The following is a 22,891-nucleotide window of genomic DNA, read 5'->3' on the forward strand; positions in this document are numbered from 1 at the left end:
CAGATAAAGGATACCATTTTTAAAAAGTTTCCAATTTACTTCTATTATCATTTTTTTTTCATTCTCATGTTATTCTTTGTTAAAGAAATACCTAGGTAGGTAGCGTGCACTTGCCTGAAGCCCTACATGACAGGAAATAGTGCTGCCATATAGTGCCCCTGCTAATGTATAACATTGTTGCCAAACTTCTGCTATATAGTGCTGCAGATACGTGTACACTCTTGAGCTTATATTTCTGCTTTTCCACAAAGGATAACAAGAAAACTAAGAATTTTATAATAGAAGTAAATTAGAAAGTTGTTAAAAATGTTATGTTCTATCTAAATCATGAAAGAAAAAATTGGGTTTTATGTCCATTTAATGCTCTTTATCTTACAGTCTTTGTAACTATTAGAGTAAATATTTTTAATTTCTTAAAGCAGTAAATTGACTCTCCTGCTTGCAAGTCATCAATCCTTGTTACTGCAGTCTCCTGATGTTTCACATAATGTGCAGGATTAAATGTACTGACTTTTTACTGAACTCCTGATGTCCAGCAAAACACACATCCTCAAAATATATCAGGAAAATCATTTGCAACTGGATATGAAACTTATTCATCAAATTATTCAAGAAAATGCACCACCTATCCCAATTTTCACAAAAGTATTACAGGAACCGTTCCTGGCTGTAATATGAAGTGGCAATAGTGGTCAGCTACTGCACAGTATTATTTTTCCCTCTGTATTCTTAATCTGTCTGCTAGAATTTGTCTCCACTGTTACTTCTTCTAGTATATTATTTTTATTTGTCACGTATCTTATGTCTGATATACCTCTTTTTATTTTGGCCCATGTCTGTAATTGTCCTTTCTTTGTTGCTCTGGTCTCTTCTTGGTGTTTGTGCCATTATCTTTTGTTCCTATTTGCTCCTTGCGGCTAATCTTGTCTGCCTCCCTTCTTTATCACTTGTCTCCTGGGCTTTAAGTTGGAGACAGCTGATCATGCTACCTGGTGCAACTGAAATATAATAATACCAAAGTAAATATAACTAACAAGCAATCAAAAATACAAAGCCCACATGTCCACTCCAGTTTTTTTACTTGCTTTATTTTTGTGTGTCTCATATACCTGTGTTTCCTCTTTGTTTTGTATTCTCAGAGCATTTATTTAATTACAGTGGTTGGTTATTTTGTGCAATGAACATACAAATAAGAATTTGTGGCGTAGCCAACTACAAAAGTGTGTACATGATGGCACTCACCACCATCATGACCACTATAAGAGTAAGTCAAAATGTTTCTTTTTAAGAAACAGAAAATATATGTGACAAAATTGAATCCCTTTAATATGGGAGTACATTACAATAAAAACAAAACTTTATTAGTTGTGATTGAAATTGGGAAAAACACAAATAAAAACAGTGTGAAAACAAGATGATTAGCACAGAATTGTTTTTGTGCTGTACTGTATATAAGTTGAGAATGGGCAAAACATAGGTAATACACTTGTGCATATATAATGACCTCCTGGTAAATGGTTATTATGCAAAAATGGGGATTAACCTAATAATAACAATAAAAGTGTTTTTTCTGAAGTTAAATTAACACTGCTGGCATATTGCATACGAATCCCTCTCACAGAGTGTACATAACTTCTCAATAGTAGGTGGTACTGGGTATAATTGTGTATACTTCCCACGTAGTCAGTCTCCAAATTGTTAATAATATAGCTCTGTATTCAACTATTCCTGTGCAAATGTAGCAATAAAATACTGGCTACTATTAGATAAGCAGTATTAGGTAACTGTTACCATTATGTATCTAAAGGTTATAACTGCTACTGAATAAGCGGTATTGATATGAGCTAAATGTATAGGTATTAAGGTATCATTCTTTACAATTTCTTAACATTTTCAAATCAATTCTATCTCCAAGTAAAGGGGACTGCTATGGGCACTGCATGTGCCCCCACCTACGCAAATTTATTTTTGGGATGGTGGGAAAGACAAGTTGTCTTTTCGGATTCCAACACTATAAACACAGAGAAGATACCCCTATGTATCAGGTATATAGATGATATACTATTCATATGGGAAGGCAACAAAGAAGACTTGGAAATATTTATAACTGAATTGAATAACAACAACCTTGATATCCGCCTAACCCACACAATGGACCAATCATCAATCGAATTCCTTAACCTAACTATTCGCAACCTAACCTAACTGCAACAAATAGCCTACTTCATCAAAGTAGTGCACATGCCCCTGGTACTATTACATCCTTACCAGTGGGAGAATTCTTGCTAATCAGAAGGAACTGTAGTAAGCATGCAGATTTCCACATACAGGCCAAAGAACTAGAAAATAGACTCTTGGATAGGGGCTATAGTAAAAGGAGCATTAAAAAGGAAAAAGTGAGAGCCTCAAGTACTAACAGAAACCGTCTATTACAGAAAAAATATACACAACCAAATAGATAATCAAACAAGACTAATACTGACCTGTAATTCCCAAATTCACCAGGTATTAAATATCCTCAACAAACATTGGAAAATATTACTCTCAGATGTAGATTTAAAAGCTGTACTGGGGAATTCAATATCGTAGGCTACAGAAGATCAAGCAATTTGAAGAACATGCTAACAAGCAGTCACTATACATTAAAGAAGACTACTACAGCCTACAATAAGGGCTCCCACTCATGTGGAACCTGTTCAACCTGCTCACATATGGACAAAACAAAGAAAATCCAAGACAGATTCAGGCACTGGCATAAAATAAACAAATATCAGTTGTACCACTGAGGGAGTGATTTATGCACTTAGATGCGACTGCCAAAAGGTCTACGTTGGAATGAGAAGTAGAAAACTTAGAACCCGCTTGCAAGAGCATATAAGAAATATCAAAAATTCCAAAAAAGATAAGGAAGATGATAAAACACTAACCACTGTGGCATCGCACTTCTTATATTTCCACAAATCGAACCCAAAGAATCTAAAATGTACAGGACTGGAGAAAATCTCCCTGGGAATCATGGGGGGGGGGGGCAATTTTTTTAAATAACCAAGCTCCAAAGTTTTAGGAGAATACCGACATATACCTACTGCAGCTTGCTTCTGTTTTTGTAAAGGGTCTTTTCATATGCAAAAATTCACATTCACACACTGCTAATAAATAGCTACTTTAGTTATTATCCCTATAACAACAATATTAGTACTTTGAGATAAACACCCCCCTTCTTTCACTATAGACAGTACACCACTCCACATTCACTAAAAAGCTCACATTATATAATATCATAATAGTGATACACTAAACTACACTCACTTATTTTGGACTTCATTAAATTGAATGAGACTAGTAAATGTATTTGTAGATTTTTCTTTAATATTTTTATCACAATTTGGTTCTTTTTGTTGTTGTTTTTTCCTATGGATTACATTTTCCTATTAATTTCACTTAAAGGGACAGTCAACACCAGAATTGTTGTTGTTTAAAAAGAAAGATAACCCCTTTATTACCCATTCCCCAGTTTTGCATAACCAACACAGTTATAATAATACATGTTTTACCTCTGTAATTACCTTGTATCTAAGCTTCTGCTGACTGCCCCCTGATTTTATTTATTTTGACACACTTGCATTTTAGCCAATCAGTGCTCACTCCTAGGTCACTTCACGTGCATGAGCTCAATGTTATCTATATGAAACACATGAACTAATGCCCTCTAGTGGTCAAAATGCATTCAGATTAGAGGCAGTCTTCAAGGTCTAAGAAATTAGCATATGAACCTCCTAGGTTTAGCTTTCAACTAAGAATACCAAGAGAGCAAAGCAAAATTGGTGATAAATGTAAATTGGGAAGTTGTTTAAAATTACATGCCCTATTTAAATCATGAACGTTTTTTTTTTGGACTTGACTGTCCCTTTAAAGGACCAGTAAACGCAACAGATTTGCATAATCAACAAATGCAAGATAACAAGACAATACAATAGCATTTACTCTGAATTTCAAATGAGTAGTAGATTATTTTCTAACACATTTCAAAGTTATGTATATTTCCACTCCCCCTGTACCATGTGATAGCAATCAGCCAATCACAAATGCATATACGTATAGTCTAAGTTCTTGCACATGCTCAGTAGGAGCTGGTGACTCAAAAAAAGTGTAAATATAAAAGACTGTGCACATTTTTTTTAATGGAAGTAATTTGGAAAGTTGTTTAAAATTACATGCTGTATCTGAATCATGAAAATTTAATAAAACCTGAGTGTCCCTTTAATATTTCCCTCTCTCATGATTTTCACTTTAGCTATATAACAAATTGTGTTGTATAAAATTATAATATTCTGGGAATCTACTATCAAGATAGAAATAAGGAATCATATCATCTAACATTTTTAACTTACAAGGGGAAATGTCTAAATAACTGCCAAACAAATAGACACTTTTGAAATTATCCCTCATTCATTCCATTATATGATATCCAGAGCAGCTCTCACACGGCTACAAACAAGAAAGTGATAGACATACCGCGTAGCCTATCAGGACACATCCTGACTGCCCAATGAACTCTGCCTTTACCCTTTAAATGAGGGGATGCTAGGCAGATCCGCCTTTGAAAAAACGTTAATCCACGAAACATGTCAGGGAGCTAGCCAGAGGGTTTGGGATCCTCTTTTTTTTTTTTTTTATCTGTGAAACAATTTAGATAGCACAGGTATTATACTTTGTTGTGGGCTAATACACAGTGGGCATTCGATCAGTCTCTGCTTTAATAACAGAACCTAATTGCACTACTGCGTGCTTGTTAAAGGGACACTGAACCCAATTTTTTTCTTTCATGATTCAGATAGAGTATGAAATTTTAAGCAACTTTCTTTGTTCTCTTGCTATTTTTTTTTATTTTTAAAGCAGGAATGTAAATCTTAACAGCCAGACCATTTTAGGTTCAGCACCATGGATAGCGCTTGCTTATTGGAGGCTTACATTTACTCACCAATAAGCAAGCATAACCCAGGTTGTCAACCAAAAATGGGCCGGCTCCTATTCATCACATTCCTGCTTTTTAAATAAAGATAGCAAGAGAACGAATGAAAATTGATAATAGGAGTAAATTAGAAAGTTGCTTAAAATTGCATGCTCTATCTGAATCATGAAAGAAAAAAATTGGGTTTAGTGTACCTTTAATAACACGGCTTTATATTTTAGCCACTTAGAAAATGCACTGCGAAGCAGTAGAATATTATATTGACTGATCGAATTTACAAACCAATGCATGTTTGTTATGGTTAGCGTGTAATATAATGGGTCTATTATAGACTTAATATCCATAAATACACTGCTGTACAAATAATGGCATTTTGCGGTTTGCAAAACTACTAAAACATCAGTGGATAGAGAGGAAAATATACTCTAATATCTCTAACTGAATATTTATATTGTAGTCATACTCTCCTGAATACCTATACATTTAGCTCATATTAATACCGCTTATTCCATAGCAGTTATAACTTTTACATACATAATGGTAACAGTTACCTAATATTGCTATTTCATTGCTACTTTTGCACAGGAATAATACGGTTGAATACAGAGCTATATTGTTAACAAGTTGGAGACTGACAACATGGGAAGTATACACAATTATACCCAGTACCACCTACTATTGAAAGGTTATGTATACTCTGTGATAGGGATTATTATGCAATATGCCAGCAGTGTTAATTTAACTACAAAAACCCACTTTTATTGGTATTATTAGGTTAATCCCCATTTTTGCATAATAACCATTTACCAGGAAGTTATTATATATGCACACGTTTATTACCTATATTTTGCCCATTCTCAACTTATATACCTTGTGTACAGCACCCTACCCTTTACTGATAGTAGTATAAAACTCTTTATTTCTCCAACATAGGTGTGTCCGGTCCACGGCGTCATCCTTACTTGTGGGATATTCTCTTCCCCAACAGGAAATGGCAAAGAGCCCAGCAAAGCTGGTCACATGATCCCTCCTAGGCTCCGCCTTCCCCAGTCATTCTCTTTGCCGTTGTACAGGCAACATCTCCACGGAGATGGCTTAGAGTTTTTTGGTGTTTAACTGCAGTTTTTATTATTCAATCAAGAGTTTGTTATTTTAAAATAGTGCTGGTATGTACTATTTACTCTGAAACAGAAAGGTGATGAAGATTTCTGTTTGTAAGAGGAAAATGATTTTAGCAACCGTTACTAAAATCGATGGCTGTTTCCACACAGGACTGTTGAGAGGAATTAACTTCAGTTGGGGGAAACAGTGAGCAGACTCTTGCTGCTTGAGGTATGACACATTTCTAACAAGACGATGTAATGCTGGAAGCTGTCATTTTCCCTATGAGATCCGGTAAGCCATTTTTATTACATAAGAAAAAAAGGGCTTCACAAAGGCTTTTAAGACTGTAGACATTTTCTGGGCTAAAACGATTGATATATAAACATATTTTAATACTTCATAGCTTTGAGGAATTATTTTATTCTTGGGATTTATGTAAAATAACCGGCAGGCACTGTATTGGACACCTTATCCTCTAGGGGCTTTCCCTAATCATAGGCAGAGCCTCATTTTCGCGCCTCTATTGCACACTTGTTTTTGGGAAGCATGACATGCAGATGCATGTGTGAGGAGCTCTGATACACAGAAAAGACTTTCTGAAGGCGTCATTTGGTATCGTATTCCCCTTTGGGCTTGGTTGGGTCTCAGCAAAGCAGATACCAGGGACTGTAAAGGGGTTAAATATAAAAACGGCTCCGGTTCCGTTATTTTAAGAGTTAAAGCTTTCAAATTTGGTGTGCAATACTTTTAAGGCTTTAAGACACTGTGGTGAAATTTTGGTGAATTTTGAACAATTCCTTCATACTTTTTCACATTTGCAGTAATAAAGTGTGTTCAGTTTAAAATTTAAAGTGACAGTAACGGTTTTATTTTAAAACATTTTTTGTACTTTGTTATCAAGTTTATGCCTGTTTAACATGTCTGAACTACCAGATAGACTGTGTTCTGTATGTGGGGAAGCCAAGGTTCCTTCTCATTTAAATAGATGTGATTTATGTGACACAAAATTTAGAGAAAATGATGCCCAAGATGATTCCTCAAGTGAGGGGAGTAAGCATGGTACTGCATCATCCCCTCCTTCGTCTACACCAGTCTTGCCCACACAGGAGGCCCCTAGTACATCTAGTGCGCCAATACTCCTTACTATGCAACAATTAACGGCTGTAATGGATAATTCTATCAAAAACATTTTAGCCAAAATGCCCACTTATCAGCGAAAGCGCGACTGCTCTGTTTTAGAAAATACTGAAGAGCATGAGGACGCTGGTGATATTGGTTCTGAAGTGCCCCTACACCAGTCTGAGGGGGCCAGGGAGGTTTTGTCTGAGGGAGAAATTTCAGATTCAGGGAAAATTTCTCAACAAGATGTGATTACATTTAAATTTAAATTGGAACATCTCCGCGCCCTGCTTAAGGAGGTGTTATCTACTCTGGATGATTGTGAGAATTTGGTCATTCCAGAGAAATTATGTAAAATGGACAAGTTCCTAGAGGTCCCGGGGCCCCCCGAAGCTTTTCCTATACCCAAGCGGGTGGCGGACATTGTAAATAAAGAATGGGAAAGGCCCGGCATACCTTTCGTCCCTCCCCCTATATTTAAGAAATTGTTTCCTATGGTCGACCCCAGAAAGGACTTATGGCAGACAGTCCCCAAGGTCGAGGGGGCGGTTTCTACTCTAAACAAACGCACCACTATACCCATAGAAGATAGTTGTGCTTTCAAAGATCCTATGGATAAAAAATTAGAGGGTTTGCTTAAAAAGATGTTTGTTCAGCAAGGTTGTTCAGCAAGGTTACCTTCTACAACCAATTTCATGCATTGTTCCTGTCACTACAGCAGCGTGTTTCTGGTTCGATGAACTAGAAAAGGCGCTCAATAAAGATTCTTCTTATGAGGAGATTTTGGACAGAATTCATGCTCTCAAATTGGCTAACTCTTTCACCCTAGACGCCACTTTGCAATTGGCTAGATTAGCGGCGAAAAATTCTGGGTTTGCTATTGTGGCGCGCAGGGCTAAAATCTTGGTCAGCGGATGCGTCTTCCAAGAACAAATTGCTTAACATTCCTTTCAAGGGGAAAATGCTGTTTGGCCCTGACTTGAAAGAGATTATTTCTGATATCACTGGGGGCAAGGGCCACGCCCTTCCTCAGGATAGGTCTTTCAAGGCCAAAAATAAACCTAATTTTCGTCCCTTTCGCAGAAACGGACCAGCCCCAAGTGCTACGTCCTCTAAGCAAGAGGGTAATACTTCTCAAGCCAAGCCAGCCTGGAGGCCAATGCAAGGCTGGAACAAAGGAAAGCAGGCCAAGAAACCTGCCACTGCTACCAAGACAGCATGAGATGTTGGCCCCCGATCCGGGACCGGATCTGGTGGGGGGCAGACTCTCTCTCTTCGCTCAGGCTTGGGCAAGAGATGTTCTGGATCCTTGGGCGCTAGAAATAGTCTCCCAAGGTTATCTTCTGGAATTCAAGGGACTTCCCCCAAGGGGGAGGTTCCACAGGTCTCAATTGTCTTCAGACCACATAAAAAAACAGGCATTCTTACATTGTGTAGAAGACCTGTTAAAAATGGGAGTGATTCATCCTGTTCCATTAGGAGAACAAGGGATGGGGTTCTACTCCAATCTGTTCGTAGTTCCCAAAAAAGAGGGAACATTCAGACCAATCTTAGATCTCAAGATCCTAAACAAGTTTCTCAAGGTTCCATCGTTCAAAATGGAAACCATTCGAACAATTCTTCCTTCCATCCAGGAAGGTCAATTCATGACCACGGTGGATTTAAAGGATGCGTATCTACATATTCCTATCCACAAGGAACATCATCGGTTCCTAAGGTTCGCATTTCTGGACAAGCATTACCAGTTTGTGGCACTTCCGTTTGGATTAGCCACTGCTCCAAGAATTTTCACAAAGGTACTAGGGTCCCTTCTAGCGGTGCTAAGACCAAGGGGCATTGCAGTAGTACCTTACTTGGACGACATTCTGATTCAAGCGTCGTCCCTTCCACAAGCAAAGGCTCACACGGACATTGTCCTGGCCTTTCTCAGATCTCACGGGTGGAAAGTGAACGTAGAAAAAAGTTCTCTATCTCCGTCAACAAGGGTTCCCTTCTTGGGAACAATAATAGACTCCTTAGAAATGAGGATTTTTCTGACAGAGGCCAGAAAATCAAAACTTCTAAACTCTTGTCAAGTACTTCATTCTGTTCCTCTTCCTTCCATAGCGCAGTGCATGGAAGTAATAGGTTTGATGGTAGCGGGAATGGACATAGTTCCTTTTGCGCGAATTCATCTAAGACCATTACAACTGTGCATGCTCAGTCAGTGGAATGGGGATTATACAGACTTGTCTCCGACGATACAAGTAGATCAGAGGACCAGAGTTTCACTCCGTTGGTGGCTGTCCCTGGACAACCTGTCACAGGGGATGAGCTTCCGCAGACCAGAGTGGGTCATTGTCACGACCGACGCCAGTCTGGTGGGCTGGGGCGCGGTCTGGGGACCCCTGAAAGCTCAGGGTCTTTGGTCTCGGGAAGAATCTCTTCTCCCGATAAATATTCTGGAACTGAGAGCGATATTCAATGCTCTCAAGGCTTGGCCTCAGCTAGCAAAGGCCAAATTCATACGGTTTCAATCAGACAACATGACAACTGTTGCGTACATCAACCATCAGGGGGGAACAAGGAGTTCCCTGGCGATGGAAGAAGTGACCAAAATCATTCAATGGGCGGAGACTCACTCCTGCCACTTGTCTGCAATCCACATCCCAGGAGTGGAAAATTGGGAAGCGGATTTTCTGAGTCGTCAGACATTTCATCCGGGGGAGTGGGAACTCCATCCGGAAATCTTTGCCCAAATTACTCAGTTGTGGGGCATTCCAGACATGGATCTGATGGCCTCTCGTCAGAACTTCAAGGTTCCTTGCTACGGGTCCAGATCCAGGGATCCCAAGGTGACTCTAGTAGATGCACTAGTAGCACCTTGGACCTTCAAACTAGCTTATGTATTCCCGCCGTTTCCTCTCATTCCCAGGCTGGTAGCCAGGATCAATCAGGAGAGGGCATCGGTGATCTTGATAGCTCCTGCGTGGCCACGCAGGACTTGGTATGCAGACCTGGTGAATATGTCATCGGCACCACCATGGAAGCTACCTTTGAGACGGGACCTTCTTGTTCAAGGTCCGTTCGAACATCCGAATCTGGTCTCACTCCAACTGACTGCCTGGAGATTGAACGCTTGATCTTATCAAAGCGAGGGTTCTCAGATTCTGTCATTGATACTCTTGTTCAGGCCAGAAAGCCTGTAACTAGAAAAATCTACCACAAAATATGGAAAAAATATATCTGTTGGTGTGAATCTAAAGGATTCCCTTGGGACAAGATAAAAATTCCTAAGATTCTATCCTTTCTTCAAGAAGGTTTGGAGAAAGGATTATCTGCAAGTTCTTTGAAGGGACAGATTTCTGCTTTATCTGTGTTACTTCACAAAAAGCTGGCAGCTGTGCCAGATGTTCAAGCCTTTGTTCAGGCTCTGGTTAGAATCAAGCCTGTTTACAAACCTTTGACTCCTCCTTGGAGTCTCAATTTAGTTCTTTCAGTTCTTCAGGGGGTTCCGTTTGAACCCTTACATTCCGTTGATATTAAGTTATTATCTTGGAAAGTTTTGTTTTTGGTTGCAATTTCTTCTGCTAGAAGAGTTTCAGAATTATCTGCTCTGCAGTGTTCTCCTCCTTATCTGGTGTTCCATGCAGATAAGGTGGTTTTGCGTACTAAACCTGGTTTTCTTCCGAAAGTTGTTTCTAACAAAAACATTAACCAGGAGATAGTCGTGCCTTCTTTGTGTCCGAATCCAGTTTCAAAGAAGGAACGTTTGTTGCACAATTTGGATGTAGTTCGTGCTTTAAAATTCTATTTAGATGCTACAAAGGATTTTAGACAAACATCTTCCTTGTTTGTTGTTTATTCTGGTAACAGGAGAGGTCAAAAAGCAACTTCTACCTCTCTCTCCTTTTGGCTTAAAAGCATCATCAGATTGGCTTACGAGACTGCTGGACGGCAGCCTCCTGAAAGAATCACAGCTCATTCCACTAGGGCCGTGGCTTCCACATGGGCCTTCAAGAACGAGGCTTCTGTTGATCAGATATGTAAGGCAGCGACTTGGTCTTCACTGCACACTTTTACTAAATTTTACAAATTTGATACTTTTGCTTCTTCTGAGGCTATTTTTGGGAGAAAGGTTTTGCAAGCCGTGGTGCCTTCCATCTAGGTGACCTGATTTGCTCCCTCCCTTCATCCGTGTCCTAAAGCTTTGGTATTGGTTCCCACAAGTAAGGATGACGCCGTGGACCGGACACACCTATGTTGGAGAAAACAGAATTTATGTTTACCTGATAAATTACTTTCTCCAACGGTGTGTCCGGTCCACGGCCCGCCCTGGTTTTTTAATCAGGTCTGATAATTTATTTTCTTTAACTACAGTCACCACGGTATCATATGATTTCTCCTATGCAAATATTCCTCCTTTACGTCGGTCGAATGACTGGGGAAGGCGGAGCCTAGGAGGGATCATGTGACCAGCTTTGCTGGGCTCTTTGCCATTTCCTGTTGGGGAAGAGAATATCCCACAAGTAAGGATGACGCCGTGGACCGGACACACCGTTGGAGAAAGTAATTTATCAGGTAAACATAAATTCTGTTTTATTGGGTCACTATCCAGTAGTGCCATTCTCTTTCTCTGCTCCCCCCCCTCTATTGAACATACCAATAAGTTGATAAATGTTTATAACACAATTTTCTTGTCTTTACCACACAGGACACTCTTGTAGATGCTGATGTCGCCATCAATGCCATGATGTGGCAGAACGGGGGCATGTCCGGTTTGGATCACTGGAACTTTGTAATGCATCCAGTTGATGCTGCCATGACATGTGACCCGTATGCAGCTTATGTAAGGAAGTTTTGTCCAGAGCTTGCTGGTTTGCCTGATGAATACATCCATAAGCCCTGGAAATGTCCTCCTTCTCAACTTCGGCGGGCTGGTAAGAGCTTCAAAAGTGGGAATTATATTTGTCAAATACATGCAATAAAATATGAACTTGTACTGGTGGCTTATTATCAGTAGTAATAAGACCCCGTTTAATTGTTAGTGAATGGCCGGAAAGATGCAGTATGGGGAAGACAGGAGGGATCCTGGTGAATGCTGCCTAGGGATGTGAGCAAAGCTATGGATGTGTGTTTTTTTGTTTTACTTTGGCTCACTCTAGAAGAATAACCAGTGGACAATTAATAGCTAAGCAATGAGAATAAAAATGGTTTGGAAAAAACAAATTTTTAAAGTCAAATATAGGCACAGTATCAATGAGTAAAGATAGGATAGAGGAGGTAATGTATATAGCCTCGGTGCTGCCCCTTTAAATTAACATAAAAAAATAGGAAAAGGAAATGGGAGAGTATAGAGGGGATATTAAGCACTCTTACACCTATCACTTGTAATAAGCTGTAAAATTACAGCATGAAATATCTGCTAGCGAATAATAAATGTATATACTGGTATTAAAACCTATAATCTTTATTAAGGAATTTATTTAAAAATTAATGACTAAGGTGATAAACATCACCTATCATTACCCACACAGATATATTACCTAAAGGTAAACCACAATTACTGCACTGCTGCTATCATGTCACCCCCCTGTATTCCTGGCCGATATCAGGAACCGTCGGCTTCAGGTGCCAGGGGTAGCATGAGGCAACAGTTAATGCAGCAAAAATAATTATAAGTGGTATAAGTTAAGTAAAAAAAAATAGTTTAAAAACAAGTTGAACTACACAAACATGTTTCAGCTGTTGCACAGCCTTTCTCAATGTGATTCAGCAAGTGAACTGACAAACCTGATTCACTGCCAGGTGCTGCCTTTTAACCCCTAGGTAAGGAGATGCTAAACCAATCAGCTGAAGGCTGTAGTGCACGCCTCTAGGATAACCTATCAGTGTCCTCAGTTTATCTGAGTCCTAGTTGTGGTTGGTAGCAGTCTCCTAATTGGATGAAAATTGTCACAGTCTATTCCTCTCATAAATTACTATTCAGTACACACCTCTGGGAACCCCCCCCCCCCCACAAACAAAACAAACAAAAAAAAAAACTGACTATTATTGTATAAGTCTTCATTCAATGATATGTACTCCTATGTAATCATAACATTAACTATTTGTTGACATATATTCCATGGCATCTGAAAACTGCTGTTAGTAGCTGAAATGATATATTCTATACTAATACCAATGAATACATTATGGATATATTATCCTTACTTATGTATTTGTCAGTTATTGAAATCATATAAGGCTTCATATCTTTCCAAATTGGGTCGGTGTGTTGATTATGTGATATAGTCAGATCTGTATAATTTTAATCATCCTGGGGATACGCATGAATATTTGAATAAATAATAATTATAAATACAAATATATAGGAAGTATGCACCATATGAATTTATAGCTTCATGAGCTAAAGTGATATGAAATATGTGTGTGCATTATGCACAAGTTACCTTACTCAATTCACTATACATTATTATAGCTCCATGAAGTGGCTCTCACAGTCAAATGTATTATGTGTTTAACACGCTCAGATAGGGACTTTTTTAATCTTGTCAATTCTAAACATTGTACACTTTTCATGGCATAATGGAAAGTCAATTCGGGGTGCATACCCTATATTAAGGGTTTACTATCTACTAAATCATGATATGTATATCATCATAAATTTCTCTTCCCAGAGTTATCCTAATTGCATATTCTCAATTACGAATTAAAAAATAATAAGATGATGCATTGATACAATATACAGTGGAAAACAACTATCATTCTGGATTAATATATACAATCCCATATTAATGTCATCCACCAATGTAGTAATGTTTATATCATAGTGGGTCCCCTGTGTATAATTCACCCATATTACTCGCATATGGAAATGAATATTTGCCCACATATATAGTAATATGTTCATGTAATAGTCCACTATGTAATAAGTATCTTAGATTAGTAGTTTACAAATAAACCCAGAAATTATTATTTTCATTCATGCCGTGGGGCATCACAGAGTTTAATTTAAAAATCCATCTGGCTTTTTTTTTAAGTAATATTTGTTCAATGTTCCCTCCTCTAATCCCAGGTTTAGTAGTTTCTAATCCCCAGCATTTGAAAGACTTAGTGTTGCCATTATGGTGTTGTAGGAAGTGTCTGGCTACACTGGTTAATTTCTTGCCTCTCTCTAGAGTCTTACTGGCAGATCTAATATTGCTTATGTGCTCTATCATTCTTGTGCTGAGGCATCTGGTCGTCATTCCTACGTAAATTAAGTTACATTCGCACGATACACAGTATATAACATTGGTGCTTTTGCAGTTAATATGACTGTTGATTATCCATTTTTTTATGGAATCTGTCAAATATAAACTTCTTTTCTCCAACATTGGTGTGTCCGTTCCACGGCGTCATCCTTACTTGTGGGATATTCTCTTCCCCAACAGGAAATGGGAAAGAGTCCCAGCAAAGCTGGTCACATGATCCCTCCTAGGCTCCGCCCACCCCAGTCATTCTCTTTGCCGTTGCACAGGCAACATCTCCACGGAGACGGTTAAGAGTTTTTTGGTGTTTAAATGTAGTTTTTATTCTTCTATCAAGTGTTTGTTATTTTAAAATAGTGCTGGTATGTACTATTTACTCTGAAACAGAAAAGGATGAAGATTTCTGTTTGTAAGAGGAAGATGATTTTAGCAGACAGTAACTAAAATCGGTTGCTGTTTCCACATAGGACTGTTGAGATGAAGTAACTTCAGTTGGGGGAAACAGTTAGCAGACTTTTCTGCTTAAGGTATGACTAGCCATATTTCTAACAAGACTGTGTAATGCTGGAAGGCTGTCATTTCCCCTCATGGGGACCGGTAAGCCATTTTCTTAGTCAAAAACAAACAGAATAAAGGGCTTATTATGGGCTAAAAAACTGGTAGACATTTTTATGGGCTAAATCGATTGCTTTATTTGTGCATATTATTCAAATTTAGGCTAACAATTGACATTTATTATCTTGGGGAACGTTTATAAAACGGCTGGCACTGTATTGGACACCTTTTTCAGTCAGGGGGCCTTTCTAGTCATAGACTGAGCCTCATTTTCGCGCCATTAATGCACAGTTGTTTTTTGAGAACAGGGCATGCAGATGCATGTGTGTGGATCTAAGAATCTCTGAAAAAGCTTTTAGAAGGCGTCATTTGGTATCGTATTCCCCTCAGGGCTTGGTTGGGTCTTAGCAAAGACTGTATCTGGGACTGTATAGGGGTTAAATTGAAAAACGGCCCCGGTTCCGTTATTTTAAGGGTTAAAGCTCTGAAATTTGGTGTGCAATACTTTTAAGGCTTTAAGACACTGTGGTGAAAATTTGGTAATTTTTGAACAATTCCTTCATACTTTTTCACATATTCAGTAATAAAGTGTTTTCTGTTTGAAATTTAAAGTGACAGTAACGGTTTTATTTTAAAACGTTTTTTGTGCATTGTTGACAAGTTTAAGCCTGTTTAACATGTCTATACCTTCAGATAAGCTATGTTCTATATGTATGAAAGCCAATGTGTCTCCCCATTTAAATTTATGTGATAATTGTGCCATAGCGTCCAAACAAAGTAAGGACAGTACTGCCACAAATAATGATATTGCCCAAGATGATTCCTCAAATGAGGGGAGTAAACATGATACTACATCATCTCCTACTGTGTCTACACCAGTTTTGCCCATGCAGGAGGCCCCTAGTACATCTAGTGCGCCAATACTTATTACCATGCAACAATTAACGGCTGTAATGGATAACTCCATAGCAAATCTTTTATCCAAAATGCCTACTTATCAGAGAAAGCGCGATTGCTCTGTTTTAAACACTGAAGAGCAAGAGGACGCTGATGATAATTGTTCTGTCATACCCTCACACCAATCTGAAGGGGCCATGAGGGAGGTTTTGTCTGAGGGAGAAATTTCAGATTCAGGAAAAATTTCTCATCAAGCTGAACCTGATGTTGTGACATTTAAATTTAAATTATAACATCTCCGCGCACTGCTTAAGGAGGTGTTATCTACTCTGGATGATTGTGACAATTTGGTCATTCCAGAGAAATTATGCAAGATGGACAGGTTCCTAGAGGTTCCGGTGCCCCCCAACGCTTTTCCTATACCCAAGCGGGTGGCGGACATAGTAAATAAAGAGTGGGAACTTTTGTTCCTCCCCCTATATTTAAGAAATTATTTCCTATAGTCGACCCCAGAAAGGACTTATGGCAGACAGTCCCCAAGGTCGAGGGGGCAGTTTCTACTCTAAACAAACGCACTACTATTCCTATCGAGGATAGTTGTGCTTTCAAAGATCCTATGGATAAAAAATTGGAAGGTTTGCTTAAAAAGATTTTTGTACAGCAAGGCTACCTTCTACAACCAATTTCATGCATTGTTCCTGTCACTACGGCAGCGTGGTTCTGGTTCGAGGAACTAGAAAAGTCGCTCAGTAGAGAAACTCCATATGAGGAGGTTATGGACAGAGTTCACGCACTTAAATTGGCTAACTCTTTTATTTTAGATGCCGCTTTGCAATTAGCAAAATTAGCGGCGAAAAATTCAGGGTTTGCTATTGTGGCGCGCAGAGCGCTTTGGCTAAAGTCTTGGTCAGCGGATGTGTCATCCAAGACAAAATTACTTAACATTCCTTTCAACGGTAAAACTTTATTTGGACCTGATTTGAAAGAGATTATTTCAGACATCACTGGGGGAAAGGGCCACGCCCTTCCACAGGATAGGTCTTTTAAGGCTAAAAATAAGCCTAATTTTCGTCCCTTTCGCAGAAATGGACCAGCCTCTAATTCTGCATCCTCTAAGCAAGAGGGTAATGCCTCACAACCCAAACCAGCCTGGAAACCAATGCAAGGCTGGAACAAAGGTAAGCAGGCCAAGAAACCTGCCACTGCTAACAAGACAGCATGAAGGAGTAGCCCCCGATCCGGGACCGGATCTGGTGGGGGGCAGACTCTCTCTCTTTGCTCAGGCTTGGGCAAGAGATGTTCAGGATCCTTGGGCGCTAGAAATAGTTTCTCAAGGTTATCTCCTGGAATTCAAGGAACTACCCCCAAGGGGAAGGTTCCACAAGTCTCACTTATCCTCAAACCAAATAAAGAGACAGGCATTCTTACATTGTGTAGAAGACCTGTTAAAGATGGGAGTGATACACCCAGTTCCAATAAAGGAACAAGGAATGGGTTTTTATTCCAATCTGTTCGTAGTTCCCAAAAAAGAGGGAACGTTGAGACCAATTTTGGATTTGAAGATCCTAAACAAATTTCTCAGGGTACCATCGTTCAAAATGGAAACTATTCGAACGATTCTACCCACCATCCAGGAAAGTCAATTTATGACTACCGTGGATTTAAAGGATGTGTACCTACATATCCCTATCCACAAGGAACATCATCAGTTCCTAAGGTTCGCTTTTCTGGACAAACATTACCAGTTTGTGGCTCTTCCATTCGGATTAGCCACTGCTCCAAGGATTTTCACAAAGGTGCTAGGGTCCCTTCTAGCGGTTCTAAGACCAAGGGGCATTGCAGTAGTACCTTACTTGGACGACATTCTAATACAAGCGTCGTCCCTGTCAAAGGCAAAGGCTCATACGGACATCGTTCTAGCCTTTCTCACATCTCACGGATGGAAGGTGAACAAAGAAAAGAGTTCTCTGTCCCCGTCAACAAGAGTTCCCTTCTTGGGAACAATAATAGATTCCTTAGAAATGAGGATTTTTCTGACAGAGGTCAGAAAATCAAAACTTCTAAGCTCTTGTCAAGTGCTTCATTCTGTTCCTCGTCCTTCCATAGCGCAGTGCATGGAAGTAATAGGATTGATGGTTGCAACAATGGACATAGTTCCTTTTGCACGAATTCATCTAAGACCATTACAACTGTGCATGCTCAAACAGTGGAATGGGGATTATACAGACTTGTCTCCATTGATTCAAGTAGATCAAAAGACCAGAGATTCACTCCGTTGGTGGCTGACCCTGGACCATCTGTCCCAGGGAATGAGCTTCCGCAGGCCAGAGTGGGTCATTGTCACGACCGACGCCAGTCTAGTGGGCTGGGGTGCGGTCTGGGAATCCCTGAAAGCTCAGGGTCTATGGTCTCGGGAAGAGTCTCTTCTCCCGATAAACATTCTGGAACTGAGAGCAATATTCAATGCTCTCAGAGCTTGGCCTCAACTAGCAAAGGCCAAATTCATAAGGTTCCAATCAGACAACATGACGACTGTTGCTTATATCTATCATCAAGGGGGAATAAAGAGTTCCCTGGCGATGAAAGAAGTGACCAAAATAATTCAATGGGCGGAGGATCACTCCTGCCACTTGTCTGCGATCCACATCCCAGGAGTGGAAAATTGGGAAGCGGATTTTCTGAGTCGTCAGACATTTCATCCGGGGGAGTGGGAACTCCATCCGGAAATCTTTGCCCAAATAACTCAATTATGGGGCATTCCAGACATAGATCTGATGGCGTCTCGTCAGAACTTCAAGGTTCCTTGCTACGGGTCCAGATCCAGGGATCCCAAGGCGACTCTAGTAGATGCACTAGTAGCACCTTGGACTTTCAACCTAGCTTACGTATTCCCACCGTTTCCTCTCATTCCCAGGCTGGTAGCCAGGATCAATCAGGAGAGGGCCTCGGTGATCTTGATAGCTCCTGCGTGGCCATGCAGGACTTGGTATGCAGACCTGGTGAATATGTCATCGGCTCCACAATGGAAGCTACCTTTGAGACAGGACCTTCTTGTTCAAGGTCCATTCGAACACCCAAATCTGGTCTCCCTCCAACTGACGGCTTGGAGATTGAACGCTTGATTCTATCAAAGCGTGGGTTTTCAGATTCGGTGATAGATACTCTGGTTCACGCCAGAAAACCTGTAACTAGAAAAATTTACCATAAAATATGGAAAAAATATATCTGTTGGTGTGAATCCAAAGGATTCCCATGGAATAAGATAACAATTCCTAAGATTCTCTCCTTTCTTCAAGAAGGTTTGGAGAAAGGATTATCTGCAAGTTCCCTAAAGGGACAGATCTCTGCTTTATCTGTCTTACTACACAAAAGACTGGCAGCTGTGCCAGATGTTCAAGCATTTGTTCAGGCTCTGGTTAGGATCAAGCCTGTTTACAGACCTTTGACTCCTCCCTGGAGTCTAAATCTAGTTCTTTCAGTTCTTCAAGGGGTTCCGTTTGAACCCTTACATTCCATAGATATTAAGTTACTATCTTGGAAAGTTTTGTTTTTGGTTGCAATTTCTTCTGCTAGAAGAGTTTCAGAGTTATCTGCTCTGCAGTGTTCTCCTCCTTATCTGGTGTTCCATGCAGATAAGGTGGTTTTGCGTACTAAGCCTGGTTTTCTTCCTAAAGTTGTTTCTAACAAAAATATTAACCAGGAGATAGTTGTACCTTCTTTGTGTCCGAATCCAGTTTCAAAGAAGGAACGTTTGTTACACAATTTGGACGTTGTCCGTGCTCTAAAGTTCTATTTAGAGGCTACTAAAGGTTTCAGACAAACATCTTCCTTGTTTGTTGTTTATTCTGGTAAAAGGAGAGGTCAAAAAGCGACTTCTACCTCTCTTTCCTTTTGGCTTAAAAGCATCATCCGATTGGCTTATGAGACTGCCGGACGGCAGCCTCCTGAAAGAATCACAGCTCACTCCACTAGGGCTGTGGCTTCCACATGGGCCTTCAAGAACGAGGCTTCTGTTGACCAGATATGTAAGGCAGCGACTTGGTCTTCACTGCACACTTTTGCCAAATTTTACAAATTTGATACTTTTGCTTCTTCGGAGGCTATTTTTGGGAGAAAGGTTTTGCAAGCTGTGGTTCCTTCCGTTTAGGTGACCTGATTTGCTCCCTCCCTTCATCAGTGTCCTAAAGCTTTGGTATTGGTTCCCACAAGTAAGGATGACGCCGTGGACCGGACACACCAATGTTGGAGAAAACAGAATTTATGCTTACCTGATAAATTACTTTCTCCAACGGTGTGTCCGGTCCACGGCCCGCCCTGGTTTTTTAATCAGGTCTGATGAATTATTTTCTCTAACTACAGTCACCACGGTATCATATGGTTTCTCCTATATATATTTCCTCCTGTCCGTCGGTCGAATGACTGGGGTGGGCGGAGCCTAGGAGGGATCATGTGACCAGCTTTGCTGGGACTCTTTGCCATTTCCTGTTGGGGAAGAGAATATCCCACAAGTAAGGATGACGCCGTGGACCGGACACACCGTTGGAGAAAGTAATTTATCAGGTAAGCATAAATTCTGTTTTTTATCATATGTGGGCATACACTACAATCTCCACAAGCGATTGATCATTTATATAAGGGTAATTTTTTCGCATTTCTGGAGAAGTGACTGGTTGTTAGGCAGTCACTTAAGTTGTCTGCCCTTTTATATGTAAAGAGTGGTTTATCAGGAATGACAGTTTCCAATATTTCATCTGCTTTTAAAATATGCCAATGTTTCTGAACAATGCTGGAGATTGATTGGCTCTGATTGGTATATGTAGATATAAACCTGAGAGAATTGGAGGATTCTTTATTATTAGGTTTTAAAAGTTCAGCTCTATCTCTTCCTAAGGCTCTATTGTACGCTTTGGCTAGAGCTTTCTTAGTGTAACCTCTTTGTAGTAGCCTCAACCTCAAGTCCACTATATATCGAAGTCTACATTGATGCTAGACTTCGATATATAGTGGAATCCCTCCCATCTCACACTAGAGACACAATGCATATGTTGAACAAAATTGATCACCTTACATTATCTCCCAATTCTATTCTAGTTACGTGTGATGTTGAATCACTTTATACTAGTATTGACACCAAATGGGGATGCAAGTCTGTTAAAAAACAAGTCATTATCTAATGAAACTAAAGAATTCCTAATAAAATTATTGGAATTCGTACTAGGACACAATTATTTTGTGTTTGATGACAAGTTTTATTTGCAAACTTGTGGGACAGCGATGGGGACATCCTGTGCCCCCACGTATGCCAATATATACCTGGGCTGGTGGGAAGAAACCGTAGTATTTCATGATACTAATAATCGTTTCACACAATTCATCACCCACTGGTCCAGGTATATAGATGACATCTTCTTTGTGTGGGAGGGAACCACAGAATTGTTGTCAGAATTTATTGCCACCCACCCTAAATACGAATCCTTTAGGATTATTCCTTACCATGAATAATGACAAACACAAATTGGAGTTTCTTGATATCACTATCAGAAAGAGTGAAAGCTACCTGGAGACAGACACCTATAGAAAACCAACATCTACAAATAATATATTAAGTGCTGACAGCTTCCACCATCCCAATACCATCAAAAGTCTATCCATGGGGGAATACCTCAGAATTCGCAGAAACTGTTCCTCTGTAGAATCCTTCAAGAAAGCGGCAAACGACTTGAGGTTGAGGCTACTACAAAGAGGTTACACTAAGAAAGCTCTAGCCAAAGTGTACAATAGAGCCTTAGGAAGAGATAGAGCTGAACTTTTAAAACCTAATAATAAAGAATCCTCCAATTCTCTCAGGTTTATATCTACATATACCAATCAGAGCCAATCAATCTCCAGCATTGTTCAGAAACATTGGCATATTTTAAAAGCAGATGAAATATTGGAAACTGTCATTCCTGATAAACCACTCTTTACATATAGAAGGGCAAACAACTTAAGTGACTGCCTAACAACCAGTCACTTCTCCAGAAATGCGAAAAAATTACCCTTATATAAAGGATCAATCGCTTGTGGAGATTGTAGTGTATGCCCACATATGATAAAAAAGAAGTTTATATTTGACAGATTCCATAAAAAATGGATAATCAACAGTCATATTAACTGCAAAAGCACCAATGTTATATACTGTGTTTCGTGCGAATGTAACTTAATTTACGTAGGAATGACGACCAGATGCCTCAGCACAAGAATGATAGAGCACATGAGCAATATTAGATCTGCCAGTAAGACTCTAGAGAGAGGCAAGAAATTAACCAGTGTAGCGAGACACTTCCTACAACACCATAATGGCAACACTAAGTCTTTCAAATGCTGGGGATTAGAAACTACTAAACCTGGGATTAGAGGAGGGAACATCGAACAAATATTACTTAAAAAAAGAAGCCAGATGGATTTTTAAATTAAACTCTGTGATGCCCCACGGCATGAATGAAAATAATAATTTCTGGGTTTATTTGTAAACTACTAATCTAAGATACTTATTACATAGTGGACTATTACATGAACATATTACTATATATGTGGGCAAATATTCATTTCCATATGCGAATAATATGGGTGAATTATACACAGGGGACCCACTATGATATAAACATTACTACATTGGTGGATGAATAGCTACGCCCATCTGACATTAATATGGGATTGTATATATTAATCCAGAATGATAGTTGTTTTCCACTGTATATTGTATCAATGCATCATCTTATTATTTTTAATTCGTAATTGAGAATATGCAATTAGGATAACTCTGGGAAGAGAAATTTATGATGATATACATATCATGATTTAGTAGATAGTAAACCCTTAATATAGGGTATGCACCCCGAATTGACTTTCCATTATGCCATGAAAAGTGTACAATGCTTAGAATTGACAAGATTAAAAAAGTCCCTATCTGAGCGTGTTAAACACATAATAAATTTGACTGTGAGAGCCACTTCATGGAGCTATAATAATG

General features: G+C 39.5%; 1 protein-coding gene across 2 annotated transcripts in view; it reads left to right on the plus strand.

The window, feature by feature from the left end:
- LOC128647945 (deoxyribodipyrimidine photo-lyase) overlaps positions 1–22,891 on the plus strand; it is a 65,029-nt gene that overhangs the window by 37,230 nt on the left and 4,908 nt on the right. For both annotated transcript variants that reach the window (XM_053700628.1, XM_053700632.1), the window contains one exon: positions 11,889–12,114. In XM_053700628.1, the coding sequence (XP_053556603.1) occupies positions 11,889–12,114 (226 nt within the window). The remainder of the gene's footprint in view (positions 1–11,888; positions 12,115–22,891) is intronic.

Source organism: Bombina bombina, chromosome 1 (genome assembly GCF_027579735.1).
Source record: "Bombina bombina isolate aBomBom1 chromosome 1, aBomBom1.pri, whole genome shotgun sequence".
NCBI lineage: Eukaryota > Metazoa > Chordata > Amphibia > Anura > Bombinatoridae > Bombina > Bombina bombina.